We start from the raw sequence: 26,921 nt of genomic DNA, 5'->3' as shown, positions 1-26,921 counted from the left end.
TCCAAGTTAGTACAAATGATATGAGATCGGTAGCAGCACTACTTTCAGGATTATTACACAGAACACACATAAAGGCTGACACAGCAAATAACAGTAACGCATACAAGGGATTAATTAGAAATAAGGAAGCATAATCATCATTAAGTCTAATTATCAACTGGTTCTGTGCGGGACCCATACACCTCTTTACTGCCTCCAGCAGCCCCTGGTACTGCACGGTGACCATCCGCCCTTTCTCCCCTCAATACTGCCACTTACCCTGTCTCCTTCACTACCGCCACCCACCCTGTCTCCTCTCCACTACTGTCACCACCTGCCCCACAACTGCCACTGCCCTGTCTCCCCCCACTACTGCCACCCGCCCTGTCCTCTCCCACTACTGCCACCTCCCTGTCTCCCCCAATACTGTCACTGCCCTGTCTCCCCTCTGACACCTTAGCACTGCTTGGGGACAATATTACCCAAAGACAGTGCCTCCAGCAGCCCCCGCTACAGCACTAGTACCACAACCCTGTCTCATCCCTGGCATCTCAGAACTTCTTGGGGATTTTTGGCACTGCTGGTAATAGTCCTTCTGCAGATGGAAGCAAGCAGTGCAGTAAGGAGGCAGAAGCTGCTTCTGGTACCATGGTCCCTGGTCATGTAGGGCTGGGAGAGTCAGTAAGATTATGTAATAGAGTCCCCATCTTACAGGCAGCCGGTGAAGGGAGTAGAGAATGGGTGTTATGTGGCAGGAACGGGCTGGTTAGGTAACAGCCTGGCTGCTGCATTCTGTACAAGCTACAAACGGTGCAATTATTTTGCTGGGAGACCCAGGTAGAGGACATTGCAGTACTCTATGCGTGATGATACAAGTGCATGTATGACTGTAGGTAGATCTTCTGAGGGAAATAAGTGCTGGAGTCTGGCTATGTTCCTCAGATGAGGATCTGATTGTGGCTGATACCTGATGTCTAAGTGTCACTCCACCATCCAGTACACCAAGATTCCGCACAGGATCAGCATTTTGTAACTCTGAACCCCCAAGCGTAATTCTGGTTGGTTTGCAAAGCTGAGCTGTAGCCCTGCCCTTTGTTGGTGAGCATCTATCATAAGAACCTGTTTCACCAGGACTGAGTCACAGCCAACTGGCATCACCCACACCTGGAGCTCAGCTAGACAACCATTTAGGAATGGTACTGGGTTCTCAGTACCCGGAGCAAAAGACAGGTCATCTGCATAGCAGTAGATGAGGGCATGACATCTGATTATTTCACACTGCGGTGACATGTATATTGCAAAAAGCATAGAAGATAGGATAAAAACCTTGAAGAACAACGCATGGCAATGATGAGTATACTCCAGAAGATTAAAATGGTTCCTCACCTGAGTGATGTCTATTGTGTGCAATAAGAGCTGATTTCTCAGAACATGGAAATGGCTTCTCACCTGTGTGACTTCGCTGATGTTTAATAAGAACTGATTTCCGTGCAAAACATTTCCCACACTCAGAACAGGAAAATGGCTTCTCACCAGTGTGACTTCTCTGATGTGTAACAAGACTTGATTTCTGGGTAAAACATTTCCCACACTCAGAACATGGAAATGGATTCTCACATGTGTGAGTTCTCTGATGTTTAACAAGATCTGATTTGTGTGCAAAACATTTCCCACATTCAGAACATGGAAATGGCTTCTCACCTGTGTGACTTCTCTGATGTGTAACAAGTTGTGATTTCCGTGTAAAATATTTCCCACAATCAGAGCAAGAAAACGGCTTCTCACCTGTGTGACATCGCTGATGTGTAACAAGTTGTGATTTAGATGTAAAACATTTCCCACACTCAGAGCATGAAAATGGCTTCTCACCTGTGTGACGATGCTGATGTGTAACAAAATGTGATTTTTGTGTAAAACATTTCCCACACTCAGAACAAGAAAATGGCTTCTCACCTGTGTGACTTCTGTTGTGTCTAACTAGAGCTGATTTGTGTGCAAAACATTTCCCACACTCAGAGCAAGAAAATGGCTTCTCACCTGTGTGACTTCGCTGATGTATAACAAGATGTGCTTCAAATAAACAACATTTCCCACACTCAGAGCAAGAAAATGGCCTTTCACCTGTGTGACTTCTTTGATGTGTAACAAGATATGATTTGTGTGCAAAACATTTCCCACACTCAGAACATAGAAATGGCTTCTCACCTGTGTGACTTCTCTGATGTGTAACAAGATCTGATTTGTGTGCAAAACATTTCCCACACTCAGAACACGGAAATGGCTTCTCGCCTGTGTGACTACGCTGATGTGCAACAAGTTGTGATTTCCATGCAAAACATTTCTCACACTCAGAACATGGAAATGGCCTCTCCCCTGCCTTAGCTGGATGATGGGTAATAAGCTTTGTGTTCTGTGTAAAACATTTGGCATCTATAGAACAGGGAAACTCTATATCTACTGTCAGAGCTGTAACAGATGCACCAATATCAGAGTGATCAGGAGAACATTTCCCAGGATCAGGGGGATCAGCTGATAGAGCTGGATGTATAATTGGGGTAATGGGGTTATCTCCTGGAGAATCCTGTCTGCTGTCATTATCTTTTATGTCACAATCCGGGAATAACATTAGATGTCCTTCTGAGATATTCCTGCTTGTGTGTCCATCTGCTGGAAATAAAATACATTATGGAAATGTGACATTTTCTGTAACAATATTAATCTTGTAAACAATAGGAGAAGACGACTCTCTGGGACACTTAATTGTAAATGTGTGTGTATCATAAAACATAATTTTTAATGAAGGCTTTATAATATTGTGTCTCAGACTATCATTGTGTCCACCCTCCTGAGAACACTCACAATAACAAATGTAATTTTATAATAAGACTTAGATATATCTCTCTCTTGTACTGGTAACTAACCATGAAGTATAAATGGAGATATAGGCCCTCATTCCGAGTTGATCGCTCGCAAGGCGAATTTAGCAGAGTTACACACGCTAAGCCGCCGCCTACTGGGAGTGTATCTTAGCATCTTAAATTTGCGAACGATGTATTCGCAATATTGCGATTACAAACTACTTAGCAGTTTCAGAGTAGCTCCACACTTACTCGGCATCTGCGATCAGTTCAGTGCTTGTCGTTCCTGGTTTGACGTCATAAACACACCCAGCGTTCACCCAGACACTCCTCCGTTTCTCCAGCCACTCCTGCGTTTTTTCCGGAAACGGTAGCGTTTTCATCCACACACCCATAAAACGCTGTGTTTCCGCCCAGTAACACCCATTTCCTGGCAATCACACTATGATCGCCGGAGCGAAGAAAAAGCCGTGAGTAAAATTCCTATCTTCATAGCAAAATTACTTGGCGCAGTCGCAGTGCGAACATTGCGCATGCCTACTAAGCAGAAAAACGCTGCGATGCGATGAAATTTACCGAGCGAACAACTCGGAATGAGGGCCATAGTCACTTGCCAAGTCCTATGTCAGCACCAATGTAAAACAATGGATGGGGAACATATCGTATGAATTGGAGATTCTAGATGAACAATAATATCAGACATATGAGCTGATGGATCAGAGAAATGTCTCCTAACGTTACTCCTGGAAGCATTGGTAAGGTAGCATTCCTTTATGTGTGCGCTCATACGCTGGTAAGCCTGTACATTTGTTACTCGTCCTTATATAAGGTATATTGCTACAGCAGAGTAGGTGTCGAACAAGGTACTTTACATGCAATACGCCATATAATAAACTGCAATCATTATCTGCTAGTTTATAATCCATTTTTACACCCCCATCATCAGTGTCTTACCTCTACTGTCTCAATAGTAATAAGGATGATGTGTGTACGGTATGAAACAGAGAATTACATATCAGAATCTATACAGCTGCCGCCATACTTCTGCTTCTCATACGTGTGCTACTGGCAGCAGTGAACATCTGAGTGAGAGTGCAGGGAAGACAGCAGAGTCTGATGAGAAAGAGATTGGATCTGCCTTTGCAGGGATGTACCACACCTGTCACCCCTGTGAGTATATAAAATAAGAGGGGAGAGGTCCATCCAGATGTGTTTTCTGGAGCTCTCCTCTTATCTATCCTACCTGATAGCTCTCAGCCGCCGCTGGGACTAACACCCAATCTATTAGGGGGGCGTGGCTTTACAGACATGGAGTAAGCAGCCTTTGATTAGCGCTCTCCATACCAACTATCCTGATTCCATATCCTGGTGTCCCTGCTGTGCCCTGTGCGGCATCTGTGGTGTGCGGGAACTTGCGCTGACCCCGCTGATCCTGCTCCGGACTGTGTACTGCGTCCGCCATGCTAGTGAGGACCCAGAGAGTACTGCGGGGATTGGCGCGCGGGAAGACGCCGCGCCATCAAAGATGGGAGAGGCTGGAGCTGCAGCTGTGGCTCATGCACAGGACAGCGCCGGGTGCAGAAGATGGTGGAGACAGCGGATCAGCGGGGTAAGGTCTGCTATACGCTTGTGCCCTGCTGTTCCTGTTCTCCTGAGCCCCAGACCTGACGCCATTGCCACCCTGCGGGGGGAGATGAGCGCCTGCTGAGAGCGGGAAGAATACATCTGCCTGAGCCCTATTACTGCCTGCTCTAGCCCCAGTAACTCCCTGCTGATATGTGAACTGCTCTACTGTTTATATCTGCTGGGACCCCAGGATGCTTGTGATCCCCATGCTCTACAGTGATTGCAATGTGAGACATACAGAGGTGGGAAATGCCGCCATTTTACCTCTACAGTGTCTGTGTGTCTTGGAAGTGTGGGCATTTGCTTTTCTATGACCAATGCTTGGTCTGATTTATACCCTGCACAGTATCTCTGCTATTTTATTCTATACTATTGTCCTCTGCCTGAGCACCTCTCCTTGTACAACAGCAAAACGGTGAAACCGCAGCAATCAGCTGCTGCTAAGCTGAAGAAATACTCCCGGTCGTCTAATCCTACCTGTAAAGAGGTGACCCCTGACCGTGACTCCTCTCCTCCGCCTAAATCTCTGCGTGGCTCGGCCGCCTTGGATGCTTCTCCTGATGCTGCCCTACAGAAGGTCCTGGAGGCTGTGGCAGCTAGCGAGGCTAGGCTGGCGTAAAAAATTGGTCAGGTTCAATCTGACCTGTCTATTATACGTCATGACCTTTAGAGGGTACGGGAACGTGTGGGTGAGGTGGAGGCCCTTACGTCCACCCTTGAGGACTCAGTGAAGCCGCTGGGGGCAAAGGTCACTACCATTATTGCCCAATTAACGGGTGTACAACACAAACTGCTGGATATGGAGGGGCGTTTGAGGAGATGTAATGTGCGATTCGTAGGTCTCCCGGAACGTGAGGAGGGACAGTCTCCTGAGAAATTTGTGGAAAAATGGCTCACTGACAGTTACGGAATGGAATCCTTCTCGCCCTTTTTCACCGTGGAAAGAGCTCATAGAGTCCCCTTCCATCCTCCTCCACCTGGGGCGCCTCCTCGTACCTTGATAGCTAAGCTCCTTAATTACTGCGACAGAGATGTTTTGCGACTGAATTGTACTAAGAGGCCGCTGTTGTGGAATGGCTCCCGCGTGCCGTATTGCCTGATTTTGGGGTGGAAGTCCAAAAGAATAGGGCCCAATTTACCCGTTAAGAGACGTCTTCATGAGCTGAACATATCTTATGCCATGCTATTCCCTTCTAACTTGAGAATTGTGGTGGATGGAGGCGAAATACTTTTCCACTCCTCGGGAGGCCTCTGTGTGGCTGGACACTGCCAGGCCAGCGAGACGGGCTATGGCTGAGGATTAAGGACGCGTGGCTAACCTTCTGCTGTGGACGCTCTCTTTTACATTTAGGCCTAATTTTTTGCTATTTGTAGAGGTGCTAGGGGGAATATATCGAAAGTCGGCCACCTATTTCCACTTTGTGTAACTACTAAGTTCATGGGCTCTGGGTGGGCTCTACAGTGTGTTTCCTTGCTGGCTGGTAGCTGGGTAGGGGTAGTCAGGGGGTCTGACTTAGTCAGTTAGGCATTGAATAGGTTCCACTTAGGGGAATCTCGGGGTTTGGGGCCTTTTAGAGTTTATGCTTCATGCCACAATGTTATGTTATATAGAATGTTCTTGCAGTTTTCCCTGTGGGGGGATGCCTTAAATGTATGGAGGGCGCTGAGACATGTCTAGTCGCCACTGTATTTTTTGCCTGCCAGTTTGCCATTGGGTATTTAGGATTTTGATACTTTTTTTTCGGTAGAAGGGGGGAGAGGGGCTAGTTTTTGTTGTAGGGATCCAAGTATGCCAATGTTTGGGGTGGTATACAGGAAGGAGGGTGTGGGATTTGGGAGTAAAGGTTTGGGGCGGTAACTGGGGGAGTAGGTACCAGGACTGTTTTTACAACTGTTGAGATGTGTTTTTTTTTTTTCTTCTTCAACTGCATTGTGGTATGTGGGAAATGTGTATTTCTGTGATATTGGGAGTGCAATGTGTTACATGCTGGATGATGTGTGGGCTGGCGGAGTCTCGGTTCTACGACACACTATGGTACTATGACAACTAATTTAATTAAATTTCTCTCCTGGAATGTACAAGGCCTCAATGACAAGGTTAAAAGGATGCTGGTCCTTAGACAGCTCAAGCAATTTGGGGCGGACATCATTTGTCTGATGGAGACCCACCTAGTTGGGGCTAGAGTTCTGTCTTTGAAAAAACCGTGGGTGGGTTGGACTTACCACTCAACCAATACCTCCTCTTCTCGAGGGGTCTCCATCTTGGTCAGGAAACATATTCCGTTCACGATAGAGCAGGTGCAAATTGACCCCTGGGGTAGATCAGTTTTTATGAAGTGCCAGATTCACTCCGTATCTCTTGTGCTGATAGCACTTTATATACCACCCCCGTATTCCCCGGAAGTCCTTAAAAAAACGGCAGAATTTCTTGCTATATTCCCTGATGCTCCAGTCATTAGCCTGGGGGACTATAAAAACACCATAGATCCGTCCCTGGAAAGACTTACAGCGCTTTTCTGGCCAGATTGGCGTGTACTGAGCAACCATCTAATACTGTGGTTCGTCTGGTAGGCCGTGACGGCACTGTGTATGACCAAACCCGTGACATAGCCAATCAATTTCTTGACTACTATAATCATTTATATAGCACTAGGTTGACATGCACGGATGAGGACCATCTCTGCTGACACTGACCCCTGATGCACGCGATTTTCTTGATTCCCCGATTTCTCTGGCTGAGCTGGAGAGGGCCATAAAGTTCTTCCCTGGCGGTAAAGCGCCGGGGCTGGACGGCATACCTGTAGAATTCTATAAGAAGCACGGGGAATTTTGCGCGCCTAGATTGCTGGCTCTCTATGAAGGGATGTTCAGGGAGAGTCTATATCTGAGGCACTGATTATTGTTCTGTTGAAGCCTGATAAGGACCCCACTAGAATGGAGTCGTATAGGCCCATATCCCTGCTGCCTACCGATGTCAAAATCCTAGCTAAAATACTAGCGATTAGACTTAACTCAGTTATTGCTCAGCTGATTCATGGTGATCAGACTGGGTTCATGCCTGGGAAATCTAAGGAGATTGTTTACTCATCTGCAGGTCGCCCGTGGGGACGACCACTCCTCGATTATAGTTTCATTGGATGCTGTTAAAGCGTTTGACTCGGTGGAGTGGAAGTTCCTTTGGGGGACCATGGAGAAATTTGGGATAGGTCCTGGTTTTATTAAATGGGTAAATTGATGTACTCAAACCCTAAAGCTAGGGTATCGGTTAACGGCTTTATCTCCTCCTCGTTCCCGTTGCAGATGGGGACTAGGCAGGGCTGCCCCCTATCACCCCCCTTTCCCCTATTCTATTCGCACTGGTGGTGGAGCCGTTGGCGTGTCTCATTAGACGCTGCGACCATATCCGGTTTTAAAATTGGTCCAAGAGAGGACAAGATAGCTTTGTATGCAGATGACATATTGCTTTTTGTTTCCAACTATCCCGTCACCATGCCTATAATCCTTACTATAATTAATGACTTTGGTATGTATTCAGGTCTTCTGATAAACTGGGGCCGCTCAGGGGTCAGTGTCCGGAGACTCCAGTTCCCTCCCACTCCATTGAGTGGAAGTCTTTAACTACTTGGGAATATGGATATCTAACGACCCATCTCGGTATGTAACTCTTAACGTACAACCCCAATTGGATTACTTGAAGTCTCGGATAGCGGTATGGGGCAGGCTCCCGCTGACTGTCACCGGGAGAATTAATCTAATTAAAATGACGGCACAACCTAAGTTGTTATATATATTACAGCATTCCCCGATTTATATCCCTCAAGCGGTATTTAAGCGCATGGACAGTTTCCTCTCCTTCATAAATATGGTCTAACAAGAGAGTGCGAATCAAACTAGACACCCTAACTCGGGACAGAGACTCTGGGGGTATGGCAGTGCCATGTTTTAGATTTTATTATTGGGCCACACAACTGACACATATTTATGACTGGCTTAGGGACGAGGCCGGGTTGGATCTTCCCTCTCTGGTGGTATCTGCTTTGGTTCCTGGACTCACTCCACTGCACTGCTTGCTGTCTGGTAAGAACAAGTTAATTGGCTTACCGATATATTTAAGCAGGCTGTGATGATTTGGAAGCAAGCTGGGATTCTGCTTTTGAGTGAGGGCTGGGACCCAGATGCCCCATTAGATGGTACCATTGGGTTTAAGGAACTGAGGGGTCTTAGGGGCAGATGGGGTATCTATGCTATTTAGTGATGTGCACCGGAAATTTTTCGGGTTTTGGTTTTGGGTTCGGTTTCGCGGCCGTGTTTTGGATTCGGACGCGTTTTGGCAAAACCTCACCGAAATTTTTTTGTCGGATTCGGGTGTGTTTTGGATTCGGGTGTTTTTTTCAAAAAACCCTAAAAAACGGCTTAAATCATAGAATTTGGGGGTAATTTTGATCCCATAGTATTATTAACCTCAATAACCATAATTTCCACTCATTTCCAGTCTATTCTGAACACCTCACAATATTATTTTTAATCCTAAAATTTGCACCGAGGTCGCTGGATGGCTAAGCTAAGCGACACAAGTGGCCGACACAAACAACCTGGCCCATCTAGGAGTGGCACTGCAGTGTCAGGCAGGATGGCCCTTCAAAAAAATAGTCCCCAAACAGCACATGATGCAAAGAAAAAAAGAGGCGCAATGAGGTAGCTGTGTGACTAAGCTAAGCGACCCAAGTGGCCGACACAAATATCTGGCCCATCTAGGAGTGGCACTGCAGTGTCAGGCAGGATGGCCCTTCAAAAAAATTGTCCCCAAACAGCACATGATGCAAAGAAAAAAAGAGGCGCACCAAGGTCGCTGTGTGACTAAGCTAAGCGACAAGTGGCCGACACAAACACCTGGCCCATCTAGGAGTGGCATTGCAGTTTTCTAATGAGAGAATGAGTGCTTCCATCCTCATGTGAAGCTGAACCACTAGCCATGAACATAAGCAAAGAAAAAAAGAGGCGCACCAAGGTCGCTGTGTGACTAACATAAGCAAAGAAAAAAAGAGGCGCACCAAGGTCGCTGTGTGACTAAGCTAAGCGACAAGTGGCCGACACAAACACCTGGCCCATCTAGGAGTGGCATTGCAGTTTTCTAGTGAGAGGATGAGTGCTTCCATCCTCATGTGAAGCAGAACCACTAGCCATGAACATAAGCCAGGGCCTCAGCCGTTCCTTGCCACTCCGTGTCGTAAATGGCATATTGGCAAGTTTACGCTTCTCCTCAGACGCTTTCAATTTTGATTTTTGGGTCATTTTACTGAACTTTTGTTTTTTTGATTTTACATGCTCTCTACAATGACATTGGGAATCGGCCTTGGCAGACGACGTTGATGGCATGTCATCGTCTCGGCCATGACTAGTGGCAGCAACTTCAGCACGAGGTGGAAGTGGATCTTGATCTTTCCCTATTTTAACATCCACATTTTTGTTCTCCATATTTTAATGTGTGGAATTATATGCCAGTATATATAGCAATGGCCTACTACTATATATACTGCGCACAACTAAAATGCACCACAGGTATAGAATGTAGATGGATAGTATACTTAATCGATGACAAGTGACGACACAGAGGTAGGTACAGCAGTGCACTCTGCACTGTACTCCTACTATATAATATTAATTATACTGGTGGTCCCCAGTCCCCACAATAAAGCAGCACACTGTGAGCACAGATATGGAGTGTTTTTCAGGCAGACAACGTATACTGGTGGTCACTGTCAGCAAAACTCTGCACTATACTCCTGCTATAGCTGCTCCCCAGTCCCCACAATTAAGCAGTGTGAGCACTCAGCACAGATATATCATGCAGCACACTGAGCACAGATATGGTATGGAGCGTTTTTTTCAGGCAGAGAACGGATAAAAACTGGTGGTCACTTATCAGCAAAACTCTGCACTGTACTCCTAACAGCTGCTCCCCAATCCTCCCCACAATTAAGCAATAAACAACCAATCAACTGTCTTCTACAATAAACGGAGAGGACGCCAGCCACGTCCTCTCCCTATCATCTCCAATGCACGAGTGAAAATGGCGGTGACGCGCGGCTGCTTATATAGATCCCGAATCTCGCGAGAGTCTGACAGCGGGATGATGACGTTCGGGCGCGCTCGGGTTAGCCGAGCAAGGCGGGAAGGTTCGAACCTGCCTCGGACCCGTGTAAAAAAGGTGAAGTTCGTGGGGCTCCGGTTTCCGAGAAACCGGACCTGCTCATCACTAATGCTATTGGGCAGTTATACTCTGGGAATGTGTTTAAATCATTCTCACAACTACAATCGGATTATCCGATTCCCTATACTTATTTTTATCGCTATCTACAGTTGCGGTAGGCCTGCTCCGCCCAATTCCCTGACAACTCGATCCAGCTACAACAGTCCCCTGTTAGGCTAATGCTACTATCCCTGGATGGTTCCCACCTTACGTCCCAGATATACTCTAGCCTGCTCGCTTCACACCATGTGACTGACATGCCACGCCTTCGTTCACAATGGGAGGCGGACCTGGGGCCCCATTCTCAGGATGCATGGGACGCTGCCCTGACTGGCCCTCGCACCTCACCCACTTCAGCGAGATTTCAGCAGATTCAATGATTCATACTGCACAGAGTATACATTACACCTATACGTCTGCTTCGGCTGGGGGGTAGGGGGGATTCTAGGTGCCCTAAATGGAACTTGTTGGAGGGCACGTTCTGGCACCTTTTATGGTCCTGCCCTGTGGTTCATTTATTTTGGGTTGAGATTATTTGCGTTCTGATTTCCACCGTGATATCCTCAGACGCTTGCACACCTGCTATAGGTTTGCTAGCGGCTTTCGATGACGATGCTCTTGATAAAAACATGCAACGGTATATTGCCAACCCCTGTATGCTGGCCAAGGTCTGTATAGCCAGACTGTGGATGTCCACTAGCGGCCCTTATACCGCGGCCTGGATCTCTCTTACTAACGAGGTTGTCAAACACGAAAAGTATGTATATATGAGTAGACATGCTGAAACAAAATACTATTGCATGTGGGAGAGGTGATTGAACTCACCGTATAAGCACCGGTAGATGTGTCTCTGACTAAAATGCTGTTGGTCGCATGGTGCTGCTTAACTAAAATGTCAGTTGGTATGATTATGATTCGTTGACTTTACTATACTCATGCACTTCAGTATGTGTCTGAACACAAGGACCACACGTGATACAAGGATATTTCACACATAGTTATTTATTTGTGTATCTTATTCATCTGTATGATTTTCTTGAGACTACCAAATGCAGTGTTACTATTGTATTGTATCTCAGTTGCTGGGGAGGGTTTGTAGTTTGTTTCCCTTTTCTGTACTGTATATGAAAAATTCTCAATAAAAACTTTTGAATGAATAAAAAACCCCAATCTATTAAGTCCCCCACTCCTACTGCCCTAAAGCTGCTCGCTCCGCTCACCGTTCACTGCCGCAGCCTAGTGACGCTGCTGAAACCACGGCTGTATTCTGGGACCAAGTGCGCCCAGTCTTTCCTGCACGCTCCGGCCACCTGACCTGCAGACACTTTTGGCTCAGGCGGGAGCACTTGCTCTCCCGATCACACGAGTGTGCACCTCCCGCTACTGCTGGGGACAGAACGGGCTGCCCATAGTCACTGGAGACTGGCAGTGATACTGGGAAGTGAGGTGGCTGCCATTTTGGATCCTGGTGCCCGGCCATCACATGCTTTGCCTTCTGCCTTCAATAAGGTGTAAAATTGTTATAAGCTGCTAAATAAGTGTCCTGAGGCTGGACCGGGGTCACTACACTAAATTGAAGCATTTGCCTGCAGGTGAAACTACCTTCTATTTATATGGTACCACTATAATCTACTTCCTCTCAGTCTACATGCAGAGCCCAGTATCAAGTATCGTCTGAGTACAGCTCATTACACTCTGATTACAACCTCACAGTATATTATTTTGTGGATTTATTCACTGAATATATTTTGCCATTTCTGTCTCTCTGTGCGGAGTACTTCACGACTCTCAAAGTCCAAACAGGCCCCTAACCAAGAACCGAGGGACACTCTGCTTAGGGTCCACTTATTTCATATTAAAGAACGCATTCTACGGACTGCTTTGTCTTCCTCAGGCACAGCTGAGTTCCTGGATAATCTGCAGATATTTCTGGATATTTCTCCTGCTATTCTGAAAAAGTGGGACACTACTGTTGACAGTCCTTCATGACACTTAACCTAAACCAATCCCGGAGGAGTTGTCTTCCGTCTCGAAGTAATATGCTAAAATAGTAAGACTTTTGCAGACACTCAGAGTTTATTTGCTCCTGTTATTAGTTTAAAACATATATTTTTTACTCTTTATTTCTGTGCTATTAAATTGATATATGGTCTGACATTTTTTCCACTGTTACGTTTCATAATACCTTTCTAGAATGTTTGGGTGTTCAGGCAAAGCATGACTGATTCGTCTAACATCCTGTTGCCTTTATAAGTGTTTTGGTAGTTCCTACATTGGATAACAGGCCTTTACCTCCTTTGGATACACTGGTTACATTGAGATTTGATATTTCTTTGTACAATTGTTACTATGATGACTAGATTTTGCCTCTCGTATGGCTACTTGGGGTAGTTGGTGGGTTTCCCTTTTAGGTCCGACTGCCACCTTTTTCTACCTTTCTGTCACGGTACCCTAGTGACGGAATCTCTAGCTCCTTTATGGACGCTATTTCTGTTTGTCTCCCATATTTGTTCCCTATTTTATATTTTCTGTGATTTGATAGTTTGAAGTATGTACACGCCCTACAGACTCTATTGGACTCTACACAGATGATCCTAGATGTTTCATACCATGATCTGATCTCTCTATCACGGTGAAGTATTTAAGTCTTATTGTAAAAGGTCTTATTTCTCCCCCTAAGAGACGTCTTGCAATAAAATATTTCGCTGACCAGAATGCGGCGGTGGTAGCCATTCAGGAATCACATGTTCCATTGCACTCTCCCCCTCAGTTTACCAATAACTACCCAGCATGCTCTATCTCCTGTGGTGTAGCCATCCTTTCTCATAGATCCTGCCCCTTTCACCTGGAAAACAAGTGGGTGGATTGCAATGGTAGATATTGGATTCTAGTTGGGAAAATTCATTATAAATATGTCCCCCTCACTTCTCTCTATGCCCCTCTTGCCAGACAGCCCCGATTTCTTACATATTTTTTTTTCAAAAGCTACAAGAAATTGCACTTCTCCTTATGGGAGATTTTACTCTTGCTCCAGACCCTCATCTTGATAGATCCTCCACTACTGATGAACAGACCAGTAATGCTCCCTTTATTAGCTGAATTTTTCCTTTGACCGAGTGTGAAGGACATAGTGAGTGAGAAGAATATACACAGCTTTTAGGCTGGCTGATTATAATAAATATATCTTCCTATTATTAGTATCTCAGATGGAAACTGTCTAGTAAGATGTTTGGGGTATTGTGTTCATAAGTAGGTGAAAGGGGACAGTTGTCCAGGATAAGATAAATTATGTTATACTGAGTGACTACTGCACCCAGCATAACACACCCTGAGTGTAATATCTGGTAAGACAATGTTAGCGTATCCTTGCAGGGTATAAAGCCTATAGACTTACACATAGCAGGTTAGTTCCGAGTGAAGCTAGTTCTGTCTGCAGCGGATACAGACTTCTATAAACCCACCTCAGTTTAATAAATTCAGACAGAGTTATTAAAGGAGGACCCTGAGGGCGACTGAACTATATTGTTTAAACTACTTAATCGATGACCATCATCTGGGACAGATCATGAAACATCTGAGATAAGAGCTGAGTATTCTAATTTGTTCTTGCTATTACTGTAACTGAGTATAACTTGTTATTTGCAGGGTCTCATTGTTGTAACTTAGAGAAATAAATGCTTCTCCTTCATGAAATGTCCTGTGTCAGTCTCCATATTTATCACAGAACCTGGTTACTTGAATTTTTCAAACAACATGGTCTGATCACGCCCCTCTGATAGGGTCCTGGTCGCCTTTTCCCGCTACTCCTCCTTTACCACCTTGGAGATTGCAGGATTATATATTAATGGATGCTGAATGCACTAGAATTTTGCAAGAGACCCTGTCCTCCTCCTTAGACGTGAACGCTCCTGAAGATACTTCCATTAGGAACCATTGGTGTGCTCTTAAGGCCATGGATCAGAAGCCAGAGAAGGGCGTCATCCTAGTGGCAGGGGACAGGTAATCAGCAGGGAATGTGCAGGATCCTCAATGCTGGTTCCCATACACAAGCTCAATAAATGTATTATATACCTAAGGCGGCGGTAGCAAGACTCAGATGCTGCCAACTCAGTAACAGGAGCCGCTCATTAGCCAATTCCCTGAGGCCGGCTGTTACAGGAGCATGTGGATACATGACAGGGGCTGCCCCAGATATTTCCTAAGCACTGTGTCACGTGGCATGAGGAACCCCGAGCCTGTGCCCCAGCAAGCAGCCGCACCATGCCAGAAATAAGTGGTTTATATATAGACTGGTGTGTGCTAACAGGGACACTCTCAGGGCATGTAATACCATAAGTGGAGGTACTGCTAGCACACAGTATGGCTTCTGGTGACACACAGTAACAAGATATGAGGAGGAGAGCAGGCGTATAATAGGGGCTGATGTCTCCTGATGTATGAGATACACCAGAGAGTGTGGGGAGGAGACTGGTCAGATCTCTGGGCTGGTAACACACAGTGACATGATGTGAGGGGAGAGCAGGAGTATAATAGGGTCTAATGGCTCCTGATTGTATGAGATATACCAGAGAGTATGGGGAGGAGACTGGTCAGATCTCTGGCTGGTAACACAGTGACATGATGTGAGGAGGAGAGCAGGAGTATAATAGGGGCTGATGTCTCCTGATGTATGAGATACACCAGAGAGTGTGGGGAGGAGACTGGTCAGATCTCTGGGCTGGTAACACACACAGTGACATGATGTGAGGAGAGCAGGAGTATAATAGGGGCTGATGGCTCCTGATGTACGAGATACACCAGAGAGTGTGGGGAGGAGACTGGTCAGATCTCTGGGCTGGTGACACACAGTGACATGATGTGAGGGGGAGAGCAGGAGTATAATAGGGGCTGATGGCTCCTGATGTATGAGATATACCAGAGAGTGTGGGGAGGAGACTGATCACATCTCTGGGCTGGTAACACACAGTGACATGATGTGAGGGGGAGAGCAGGAGTATAATAGGGGCTGATGTCTCCTGATTGTATGAGATACACCAGAGAGTGTGGGGAGGAGACTGGTCAGATCTCTGGGCTGGTAACACAGTGACATGATATGAGGAGGAGAGCAGAAGTATAATAGGGGCTGATGGCTCCTGATGTATGAGATATACCAGAGAGTGTGGGGAGGAGACTGGTCAGATCTCTGGGCTGGTAACACACAGTGACATGATGTGAGGGGAGAGCAGGAGTATAATAGGGTCTAATGGCTCCTGATTGTATGAGATATACCAGAGAGTATGGGGAGGAGACTGGTCAGATCTCTGGCTGGTAACACAGTGACATGATGTGAGGAGGAGAGCAGGAGTATAATAGGGGCTGATGTCTCCTGATGTATGAGATACACCAGAGAGTATGGGGAGGAGACTGGTCAGATCTCTGGCTGGTAACACAGTGACATGATGTGAAGGGGAGAGCAGGCGTATAATAGGGGCTGATGTCTCCTGATGTATGAGATACACCAGAGAGTGTGGGGAGGAGACTGGTCAGATCTCTGGGCTGGTAACACACAGTGACATGATGTGAGGAGGAGAGCAGGAGTATAATAGGGGCTGATGGCTCCTGATGTATGATATACACCAGAGAGTGTGGGGAGGAGACTGGTCAGATCTCTGGGCTGGTAACACACAGTGACATGATGTGAGGGGGAGAGCAGGAGTATAATAGGGGCTGATGGCTCCTGATGTATGAGATACACCAGAGAGTGTGGGGAGGAGACTGGTCAGATCTCTGGGCTGGTAACACACAGTGACATGATGTGAGGGGGAGAGGAGGAGTATAATAGGGGCTGATGGCTCCTGATGTATGAGATACACCAGAGAGTGTGGGGAAGAGACTGGTCAGCTCTCTGGGCTGGTAACACACAGTGACATGATGTGAGGGGGAGAGCAGGAGTATAATAGGGGCTGATGGCTCCTGACTCCCCTACTATGCAAATACAGTTCCCTAATTTCTACTGACAGAGGAGGGTGTAGTATAAGAGATTGCTGTAGTGACTGAGAAAGGAGAATATGTGACTCTTTTCTGTAATAATTGTTTTCTACTTACCTGTGCTGATAACTGTAGCGATCTCCTCCTCCTTACAGTGCTGATCACTCCTCACATACGTCTCTTCTTCTCCCTCTATATCTTCTGCCTTTATATCAGTCACATACGTCTCTTCTTCTCCCTCTGTATCTTCTGCCTTCATATCAGTCACATACGTCTCTTCTTCTCCCTCTATATCTTCTGCCTTTATATCAGTCACATACGTCTCTTCTTCTCCCTCTGTATCTTCTGCCTTTATATCAGTCACATACGTCTCTTCTTCTCCCTCTGTATCTTCTGCCTTCATATCAGTCACATACGTCTCTTCTTCTCCCTCTATATCTTCTGCCTTTATATCAGTCACATACGTCTCTTCTTCTCCCTCTGTATCTTTTACTTTAATATTATTTAATTGTGCTTCACCCTATGTAAACCATTAATAAAATATTGTAAAATTGTTGATTTCAGTAATAGATTAAACAATACAAATATAATGTCCCATTCTCAGCAGTCACTTCTCCAGTCATCACCCAGACACTTCCCCCGGTGATACAATATAATGTCCCATTCCCAGCAGTCACCTCTCCAGTCATCACTCAGACACATCCCCCGGTGTTACTGTATAATGTTCCATTCCCAGCAGTCACCTCTCCAGTCATCACCCAGACACATCCCCTGGTGTTACTGTATAATGTTCCATTCCCAGCAGTCACCTCTCCAGTCATCATCCATACACATCCCCCGGTGTTACTATAGAATGCCCCATTCCCAGCAGTCACCTCTCCAGTCATCACCCAGACACGTCCCCTGGTGTTACTGTATAATGCACCATTCCCAGCAGTCACCTCTCCAGTCATCACCCAGACACATCCCCTGGTGTTACTGTATAATGTCCCAATCCCAGCAGTCACTCTCCAGTCATCACCCACACACGTCCTCCGGTGTTACTGTATAATGCCCCATTCCCAGCAGTCACTCTCCAGTCATCACCCACACACGTCCCCCGGTGTTACTGTATAATGTCCCAATCCCAGCAGTCACTTCTCCAGTCATCATCCAGATACATCCCCCAGTGTTACTGTATAATGTCCCATTCCCAGCAGTCACCTCTCCAGTCATCACCCAGATACATCCCCCGGTGTTACTGTATACTGTCCCAATCCCAGCAGTCACCTCTCCAGTCATCACCCAGACACGTCCCCTGGTGTTACTGTATAATGTCCCAATCCCAGCAGTCACTTCTCCAGTCATCATCCAGATACATCCCCCAGTGTTACTGTATAATGTCCCATTCCCAGCAGTCACCTCTCCAGTCATCACCCAGACACATCACCCGGTGTTACTGTATAATGCCACATTCCCAGCAGTCACCTCTCCAGTTATCACCCAGACACGCCCCCCCCCCCCCACCGGTGTAACTGTACAATGCCCCATTCCCAGCAGTCACCTCTCCAGTCATCACCCAGACACGTCCCCTGGTGTTAATTTATAATGCCCCATTCCCAGCAGTCACCTCTCCAGTCATCACCCAGACACGTCCCCTGGTGTTACTGTATAATGTCCCATTCCCAGCAGTCACCTCTCCAGTCATCACCCAGACACATTCCCTGGTGTTACTGTATAATGCTCCTTTCCCAGCAGTCACCTCTCCAGTCATCGTCCAGACACGTCCCCTGGTGATACTGTATAATGCCCCATTTCCAGCAGTCACCTCTCCAGTCAGCAGCTGAATGATCTTGTTGGTGAGTTCCAGGATCTTCTTGTCATTGTGTCTCTCATGTGTCAGTGAGTGAGGTGGAGGCACCGTGATTGGACTCTGGGTTCTACTCAGTCCTCCTGATACACAGGGATGGTTGCTGGGTGTCTTATACTCATTGGATGTCTTCTTCACTATTGTGTAATCCTGTGTAATGGAGGAGACATCATATATCAATATATACACTCCCAGATCCCCTCACCTCCCCAGTCAGGTCCCTGTATTATTACTATAGATATGTGATGATATAGTGACACTCACAGATCACCTCACCTCCCCAATCATATCCCTGTATTATTACTATAGATTTAAGTAATGTCACTGTGACACTCCCAGATCCCCTCACCTCCCCAGTCATGTCCCTGTATTATTACTATAGATATAAGTGATGTCACTGTGACGCACCCAGATCGCCTCACCTCCCCAGTCATGTCCCTGAATTATTACTATAGATATATGCGACGTCAATGTGATGCTCCCAGATCCCTTCACCTCCCCAGTCATAACCTTGTATTGTTTCTATAGATATAAGCAATGCCACTGTGACACTCCCAGATCCATTCACCTCCCCAGTTATGTCCCTGTATTATTACTACAGATATAAGTGACATCACTGTTCCGCTCCCAGATCCCCATACCTCCCCAGTCACGTCCCTGTATTATTACTATAGAAATAAGTGATCTCACTGTGACGCTCCCAGACCTCCTCACCTCTCCAGTCATGTCCCTGTGTTATTACTATAGATATGTGACATCACTGCGCCGCTCCCAGATCCCCTTACCTTTCCAGTCATGTCCCTGTATTATTACTATAGATATAAGTGATGTCACTCTGACGCTCCCAGATCCCCTCACCTTCCCAGTCATGTCCCTGTATTATTACTATTGATATAAGTGATGTCACTGTGACGCTCCCAGGTCCCCCCACTTCCACAGTCAAGTCCCTGTATTATAACTATAGATATAAGTTACTTATCAGTAACGCTTCAAAATCCTCTCAACTCCCCAGTCATGTCCCTGTATTATTACTATAGATATAAGTGATGTCACTGTGATGCTCTAAGACCTCTCACCTCCCCAGTGACATCCCTGTATTATTACTATAGATATGTGACCTCACGGTGACGCTCTGATTGCCTCACCTCCCTAGTCATATCCCTGTATTATGATTATAGATATTAGTGATGTCACAGTGACGCACCCAGATCCCCTCACCTCCCCAGTCATGTCCCTGTATCATTACTATAGATAAAAGTAATTTCACTGTATAGCCTCAAGAGCCGCACACCTCCCCAGTCATGTCCCTGTATTATTACTATAGATACAAGTGACATCACTGTGACACTCGCAGATCCGCCACACCTCCCCAGTCATGCCCTTGTATTATTAATTTAGATATAAGTGATGCCACAGTGATGCTCACAGATTCCCTCGCCTCCCCAGTCATGTCCCTGTGTTATTACTATAGCTATAAGATCACAGTGATGCTCACAGATCATATCACCTCCCCAGTCATGTCCCTGTATTATTACTATAGATATAAATTATGTCACTGTGACACTCCCAGATCTTCTCACCTCCCCAGTTATGTTCCTATATTATTACTATAGATATAAGGTCACAGTGATGCTCCCAGATCCTTTCACCTCCCCAGTCATGTCCTTGTTTTATTACTATAGATAAAAGTGATGACACAATGATGCTCCCAGATCCCCTCACCTCCCCAGTCCTGTACCTGTATTATTACTATAGATATAAGGTCACTGTGACGCTCCCAGATCCACTCACTTGCCCAGTCAGCAGGTAGATGATCTCCAGGGTGATTTTTATTATACTCTCAGTCCTGTGACTCCTGTCCTTGTCCATCCTCTGTGAATCAGAGAGAATACAGAACGTGTGATGTGTAATAAAGACTCCGTTCCTCACAGCTGGAGTTCCTGGAATAAATATAACACATAAAACATATTGCACATGTAACATAGTAAATATGGAATAGAGTGGCCATTAAGTCTCCTATTTCGCCACAGCCATAGAGTCCTGGTTAGTGTCTCCGAGGCTCCTGTGACCCAGCCCCATAAGGCTGTACTGCATAGTGGGACTGATCTAGATTGTAGCGCTATTGTGGGTGGAGTCACAATGAACTCATGTTCGGTACACCGCTCTTGTGCAGGACCCATATGGAGCATGTGCTCTAGGTGTCCTGAGTTGTCAGACAAGTATAGCTGCAGCCATGAAGTGGTGTAAGGGTGAGAATTGGTTGTGAAGGGACAGGGTCTCCTGATGGAAATTTCATGGCCTCATTCATGGAGCTGCGGCGTACAGTCTCCGTGACCTCAGGTTTCACACATCCAGCCGATGGTGTAGCAAAGGTGGCAGGAGACAGGCAAGGGGGTGGCAGGAGACAGGCAGTGGAAAGGCGGCAGGAGACAGGCAGGGGAAAGGCTGCAGGAGACAGGCAGGGGAAAGGCTGCAGGAGACAGGCAGGGGAAAGGCTGCAGGAGACAGGCAGGGGAAAGGCTGCAGGAGACAGGCAGGGAAAAGGCTGCAGAAGACAGGCAGGGAAAAGGCTGCAGAAGACAGGCAGGGGAAAGGTTGCAGGCGACAGGCAGGGGAAAGATTGCAGGCGACAGGCAGGGGAAAGGTTGCAGGCGACAGGCAGGGGAAAGGTTGGGCAGGGGAAAGGCTGCAGGAGACAGGCAAGGGAAAGGTTGCTGGCGACACGCAAGGGAAAACGTGGCAGGTGACAGGCAGGTGAAAGGTGGCAGGTGACAGGCAGGTGGGCAGCAGGGTGCGGGTGGCAGGAGATAGGCAGGGGAAAGGCGGCAGGAGACAGACGGCAAGATACATTATTTGTTCTCAGGAGATTAAATAATTTCTTAATCATTTGTAATAAAAGTTAAGTTTTATTCTTTGAGAATATTTCTTCACAAGAGTGCGCTCACAAAAGAAGTCTACTTTCTTTCTCTTGTCACTGTGGCAGTCCCAGGTCCCCCTCACCTTCCCAGTCATGTCCCTGTAATGCTATAGATATAAGTGATGCCACACTGACGCTCCCAGATTCCCTCACCTTCCCAGTCAAGTCCCTGTATTATTACTATAGATATAAGTGATGTCAAAGTGACACTCCCAGACCCCTCACCTCCCCAGTCATGTCCTTGTATTATTTCTATATATATAAGTGACATCAGAGTGACTATCCCGGACCCCCTAACCTCCCAGTCATGTCCTTGTATTATTTCTATATATATGTGACGTCAGAGTGACTATCCCAGACCTTCTCACCTCCCCAGTCATGTCCCTGTATTATTACTATAGGTATAAGTGATGTCACAGTGACACTACGAGGAGTGTGATATACATTTGCTTCATACTGCTCCAATTATCACCTGTTACACATGCCAGGGATATTATGGGCCTTGCTTTAATATATCCTAGAATTTGAGCAATATTTTCAATCCCCACAATTACATATAATAAAATTAATAACAATAAATAAGAATTTACTCACCGGTAATTCTATTTCTCGTAGTCCGTAGTGGATGCTGGGAACTCCGAAAGGACCATGGGGAATAGCGGGCTCCGAAGGAGGCTGGGCACTCTAAGAAAGATTTATGACTACCTGGTGTGCACTTGCTCCTCCCACTATGACCCTCCTCCAAGCCTCAGTTAGGACACTGTGCCCGGACGAGCTGACATAATAAGGAAGGATTTTGAATCCCGGGTAAGACTCATACCAGCCACACCAATCACACCGTACAACTCGAGATACTATATCCAGTTTGACAGTATGAAAACAACTGAGCCTCTCAACAGATGGCTCAACAATAACCCGATTTTTGTAACAATAACTATGTACAAGTATTGCAGACAATCCGCGCTTGGGATGGGCGCCCAGCATCCACTACGGACTACGAGAAATAGAATTACTGGTGAGTAAATTCGTATGTTCTCTGACGTCCTAGTGGATGCTGGGAACTCCGAAAGGACCATGGGGATTATACCAAAGCTCCCAAACGGGCGGGAGAGTGCGGATGACTCTGCAGCACCGAATGAAAGAACTCCAGGTCCTCCTTAGCCAGGGTATCAAATTTGTAGAATTTTGCAAACGTGTTTGCCCCTGACCAAGTAGCTGCTCGGCAAAGTTGTAAAGCCGAGACCCCTCGGGCAGCCGCCCAAGATGAGCCCACCTTCCTTGTGGAATGGGCATTGACAGATTTTGGCTGTGGCAGGCCTGCCACAGAATGTGCAAGCTGAATTGTACTACAAATCCAAAGAGCAATAGTCTGCTTAGAAGCAGGAGCACCCAGCTTGTTGGGTGCATACAGAATAAACAGCGAGTCAGACTTTCTGACTCCAGCCGTCCTGGAAACATATATGTTCAGGGCCCTGACAACGTCTAGCAACTTGGAGTCCTCCAAGTCCTTAGTAGCCGCAATAGGCTGGTTCAGGTGAAACGCTGACACCACCTTAGGGAGAAACTGGGGACGAGTCCTCAATTCTGCCCTATCCATATGGAAAATCAAATAAGGGCTTTTACATGATAAAGCCGCCAATTCTGATACTCGCCTGGCCGAAGACAAGGCCAATAACATGACCACTTTCCACGTGAGATATTTCAGATCCACGGTTTTTAGTGGCTCAAACCAATGTGATTTCAAGAAACTCAACACCACGTTGAGATCCCAAGGTGCCACAGGAGGCACAAAGGGGGGCTGAATATGCAGCACTCCTTTTATAAATGTCTGAACTTCAGGTACTGAAGCTAATTCTTTTTGAAAGAAAATCGACAGAGCCGAGATCTGTACTTTAATGGATCCTAGTTTTAGGCCCATATTCACTCCTGCTTGCAGGAAATGCAGAAATCGACCTAGTTGAAATTCCTCTGTTGGGGCCTTTTCGGCCTCACACCATGCAACATATTTCCGCCATATGCGGTGATAATGATTTGCCGTAACATCTTTCCTGGCTCTAATAAGCGTAGGAATGACTTCCTCCGGAATGCCCTTTTCCTTCAGGATCCGGCGTTCAACCGCCATGCCGTCAAACGCAGCCGCGGTAAGTCTTGGAACCCACAGGGCCCCTGCTGTAGCAGGTCTTGTCTGAGCTGCAGAGGCCACGGGTCCTCTGAGACCATCTCTTGAAGTTCCGGGTACCACGCTCGTCTTGGCCAATCCGGAACCACGAGAATTGTTTTTACTCCTCGCTTTCTTATTATTCTCAATACCTTTGGTATGAGAGGCAGAGGAGGGAACACATAAACTGACTGGTACATCCACGGTGTCACTAGAGCGTCCACAGCTATCGCCTGAGGGTGTCTTGACCTGGCGCATTAACTCTCTAGTTTTTTGTTTAGGCGGGACGCCATCATGTCCACCTGTGGCCGATCCCACTGATCTACAATCATTTGGAAGACTTCTGGATGAAGTCCCCACTCTCCCAGGTGGAGGTCGTGCCTGCTGAGGAAGTCTGCTTCCCAGTTGTCCACTCCCGGAATGAACACTGCTGACAGTGCTAGTACATGATTTTCCGCCCATCGGAGAATTCTTGTGGCTTCTGCCATTGCCATCCTGCTTCTTGTGCCGCCCTGTTGATTTACATGGGCGACTGCCGTGATGTTGTCTGAATGGATCAGCACCGGCTGGTGTAGGAGCAGGGATTTTGCTTGACTTAGGGCATTGTAAATGGCCCTTAGTTCCAGAATATTTATGTGTAAGGAAGTCTCCTGACTTGACCATAGTCCTTGGAAATTTCTTTCCCGTGTGACTGCCCCCCAGCCTCGAAGGCTGGCATCCGTGGTCACCAGGATCCAGTCCTGTATGCCGAATCTGCGGCCCTCTAGAAGATGAGCACTCTGCAGCCACCACAGTAGAGACACCCTGGTTCTTGGAGACAGGGTTATCAAGCGATGCATCTGAAGATGCGATCCGGACCATTTGTCCAACAGGTCCCACTGAAAAATTCTGGCATGGAACCTGCCGAAGGGAATTGCTTCGTAAGTAGCTACCATCTTTCCCAGGACCCGCGTGCAGTGATGCACCGATACCTGTTTTGGTTTCAGGAGGTCTCTGACTAGAGATGACAACTCCCTGGCTTTCTCCTCCGGGGAAAAACACTTTTTTCTGGACTGTATCCAGAATCATACCCAGGAACAGTAGACGTGTCGTCGGAACCAGCTGTGACTTTGGGATATTCAGAATCCAGCCGTGCTGGTGCAGCACTTCCTGAGATAGTGCTACTCCCACCAACAACTGTTCCTTGGACCTCGCCTTTATTAGGAGATCGTCCAAGTACGGGATAATTAAAACTCCCTTTTTTCAAGGGGTATCATCATTTCCGCCATAACCTTGGTAAATACCCTCGTGCCGTGGACAGTCCAAACGGCAGCGTCTGGAATTGGTAATGGCAATCCTGTACCACAAATCTGAGGTACTCCTGGTGAGGGTGGTAAATGGGGACATGCAAGTAAGCATCCTTGATGTCCAGGGATACCATGTAATCCCCCTCGTCCAGGCTTGCAATAACCGCCCTGAGCGATTCCATCTTGAACTTGAATTTTTTTTATGTACGTGTTCAAGGATTTCAAATTTAAAATGGGTCTCACCGAACCGTCCGGTTTCGGCACCACAAATAGTGTGGAATAGTAACCCCGGCCTTGTTGAAGTAGGTGTACCTTGATTATCACCTGCTGGGAATACAGCTTGTGAATTGCCGTTAGCACCGCCTCCCTGTCCGAGGGAGCAATCGGCAAGGCAGATTTTAGGAACCGGTGGGGTGGAGACGCCTCGAATTCCAGCTTGTAACTCCCTGAGATACTATCTGAAGGATCCAGGGATCCACCTGTGAGCGAGCCCACTGATCGCTGAAATTCTTGAGGCGGCCCCTCACCGTACCTGGCTCCGCCTGTGGAGCCCCACCGTCATGCGGCGGACTTGGAAGACGAAGCGGGGGAGGACTTTTGCTCCTGGGAACCTGCTGTTTGTTGCAGCCTTTTTCCCCTATCTCTGCCTCTGGACAGAAAAGACCCGCCTTTTCCACGCTTGTTTTTCTGGGTCCGAAAGGACTGAACCTGATAAAACGGTGCCTTCTTAGGCTGTGAGGGGACATGGGGTAAAAATGCTGACTTCCCAGACGTTGCTGTGGAAACTAGGTCCGAGAGACCATCCCCAAATAATTCCTCACCCTTATAAGGCAAAACTTCCATGTGCCTTTTAGAATCTGCATCTTCTGTCCACTGGCGAGTCCATAAGCCTCTCCTACCAGAAATGGACAATGCACTTACTTTAGATGCCAGCCGGCAGATTTCCCTCTGTGCATCTCTCATATATAAGACTGAGTCCTTGATATGGTCTATGGTTAGCAGAATCGTGTCTCTGTCTAGTGTGTCAATATTTCCTGACAGTTTATCTGACCACGCAGCGGCAGCACTGCACATCCATGCTGACGCAATAGCTGGTCTAAGTATAATGCCTGAGTGTGTATATACAGACTTCAGGATCGCCTCCTGCTTTCTATCAGCAGGTTCCTTGAGGGCGGCCGTATCCGTAGACGGTAGTGCCACCTTCTTAGACAAACGTGTGAGCGCTTTATCCACCCTAGGAGGTGTTTCCCAATGTGACCTATCCTCTGGCGGGAAAGGGAACGCCATTAGTACCTTCTTAGGAATTACCAATTTCTTATCAGGGAAAGCCCACGCTTCTTCACACACTTCATTTAATTCCTCTGATGGGGGAAAAACTACGGGCAGTTTTTTCTCCCCAAACATAATACCCTTTTTAGTGGTACCTGGATTTATATCAGTGATGTTTAACACCTCTTTCATTGCCTCAATCATGCAGTGAATGGCCTTAGTGGGCATTAGACTCATCGTCGTCGACACTGGTGTCAGTATCCGTGTCGACGTCTGCGTCTGCAAACTGAGGTAGCGGGCGTTTTAGAGCCCCTGACGACCTTTGAGACACCTGGACAGGCACGAGCTGAGAACCCGGCTGTCCCACATTTGGCATGTCGTCAAATTTCTTATGTAAGGAGTCTATACATGCACTCATCTCTTTCCATAAGCTCATCCACTCAGGTGTCTGCCCCGCATGGGGTGATATCCCTTCTAAAGGCATCTGCTCTGACTCAACATCATTATCCTCATCAAACATGTCAACACAGCTGTACCGACACACCGCACACACACAGGGAATGCTCTAATAGAGGACAGGACCCACAAAAGCCCTTTGGGGGGACAGAGTGAGAGTATGCCAGCACACACCAGAGCGCTATATAATGCAGGGACTAACTGAGTTATGTCCCCTATAGCTGCTTTTACTATATAAATGTATACTGCGCCTTAATTTAGTGCCCCCCCCCCCTCTGTTTTTTACCCTTTGCTGTAGTGTAGTCT

At 46.9% G+C, this 26,921-nt stretch overlaps 1 protein-coding gene across 1 annotated transcript in view; it reads right to left on the bottom strand.

Annotated features, from left to right (window-relative positions):
* Positions 1-347: 347 nt before the first annotated feature.
* LOC134984720 (zinc finger protein 260-like) overlaps positions 348-26,921 on the bottom strand; it is a 197,631-nt gene continuing 171,057 nt past the window's right edge. The window contains exon 4 of the mRNA XM_063950229.1: positions 348-2,352. Coding sequence (XP_063806299.1) covers positions 1,349-2,352 — 1,004 coding nt within the window. The 3' untranslated portion in view covers positions 348-1,348. The remainder of the gene's footprint in view (positions 2,353-26,921) is intronic.

The sequence above is a fragment of the Pseudophryne corroboree genome (assembly GCF_028390025.1).
Source record: "Pseudophryne corroboree isolate aPseCor3 chromosome 3 unlocalized genomic scaffold, aPseCor3.hap2 SUPER_3_unloc_77, whole genome shotgun sequence".
Lineage (NCBI taxonomy): Eukaryota > Metazoa > Chordata > Amphibia > Anura > Myobatrachidae > Pseudophryne > Pseudophryne corroboree.
The sequence above is the reverse complement of the archived record's forward strand: the minus strand, read 5'-3'. Positions and strand labels throughout refer to the sequence as shown.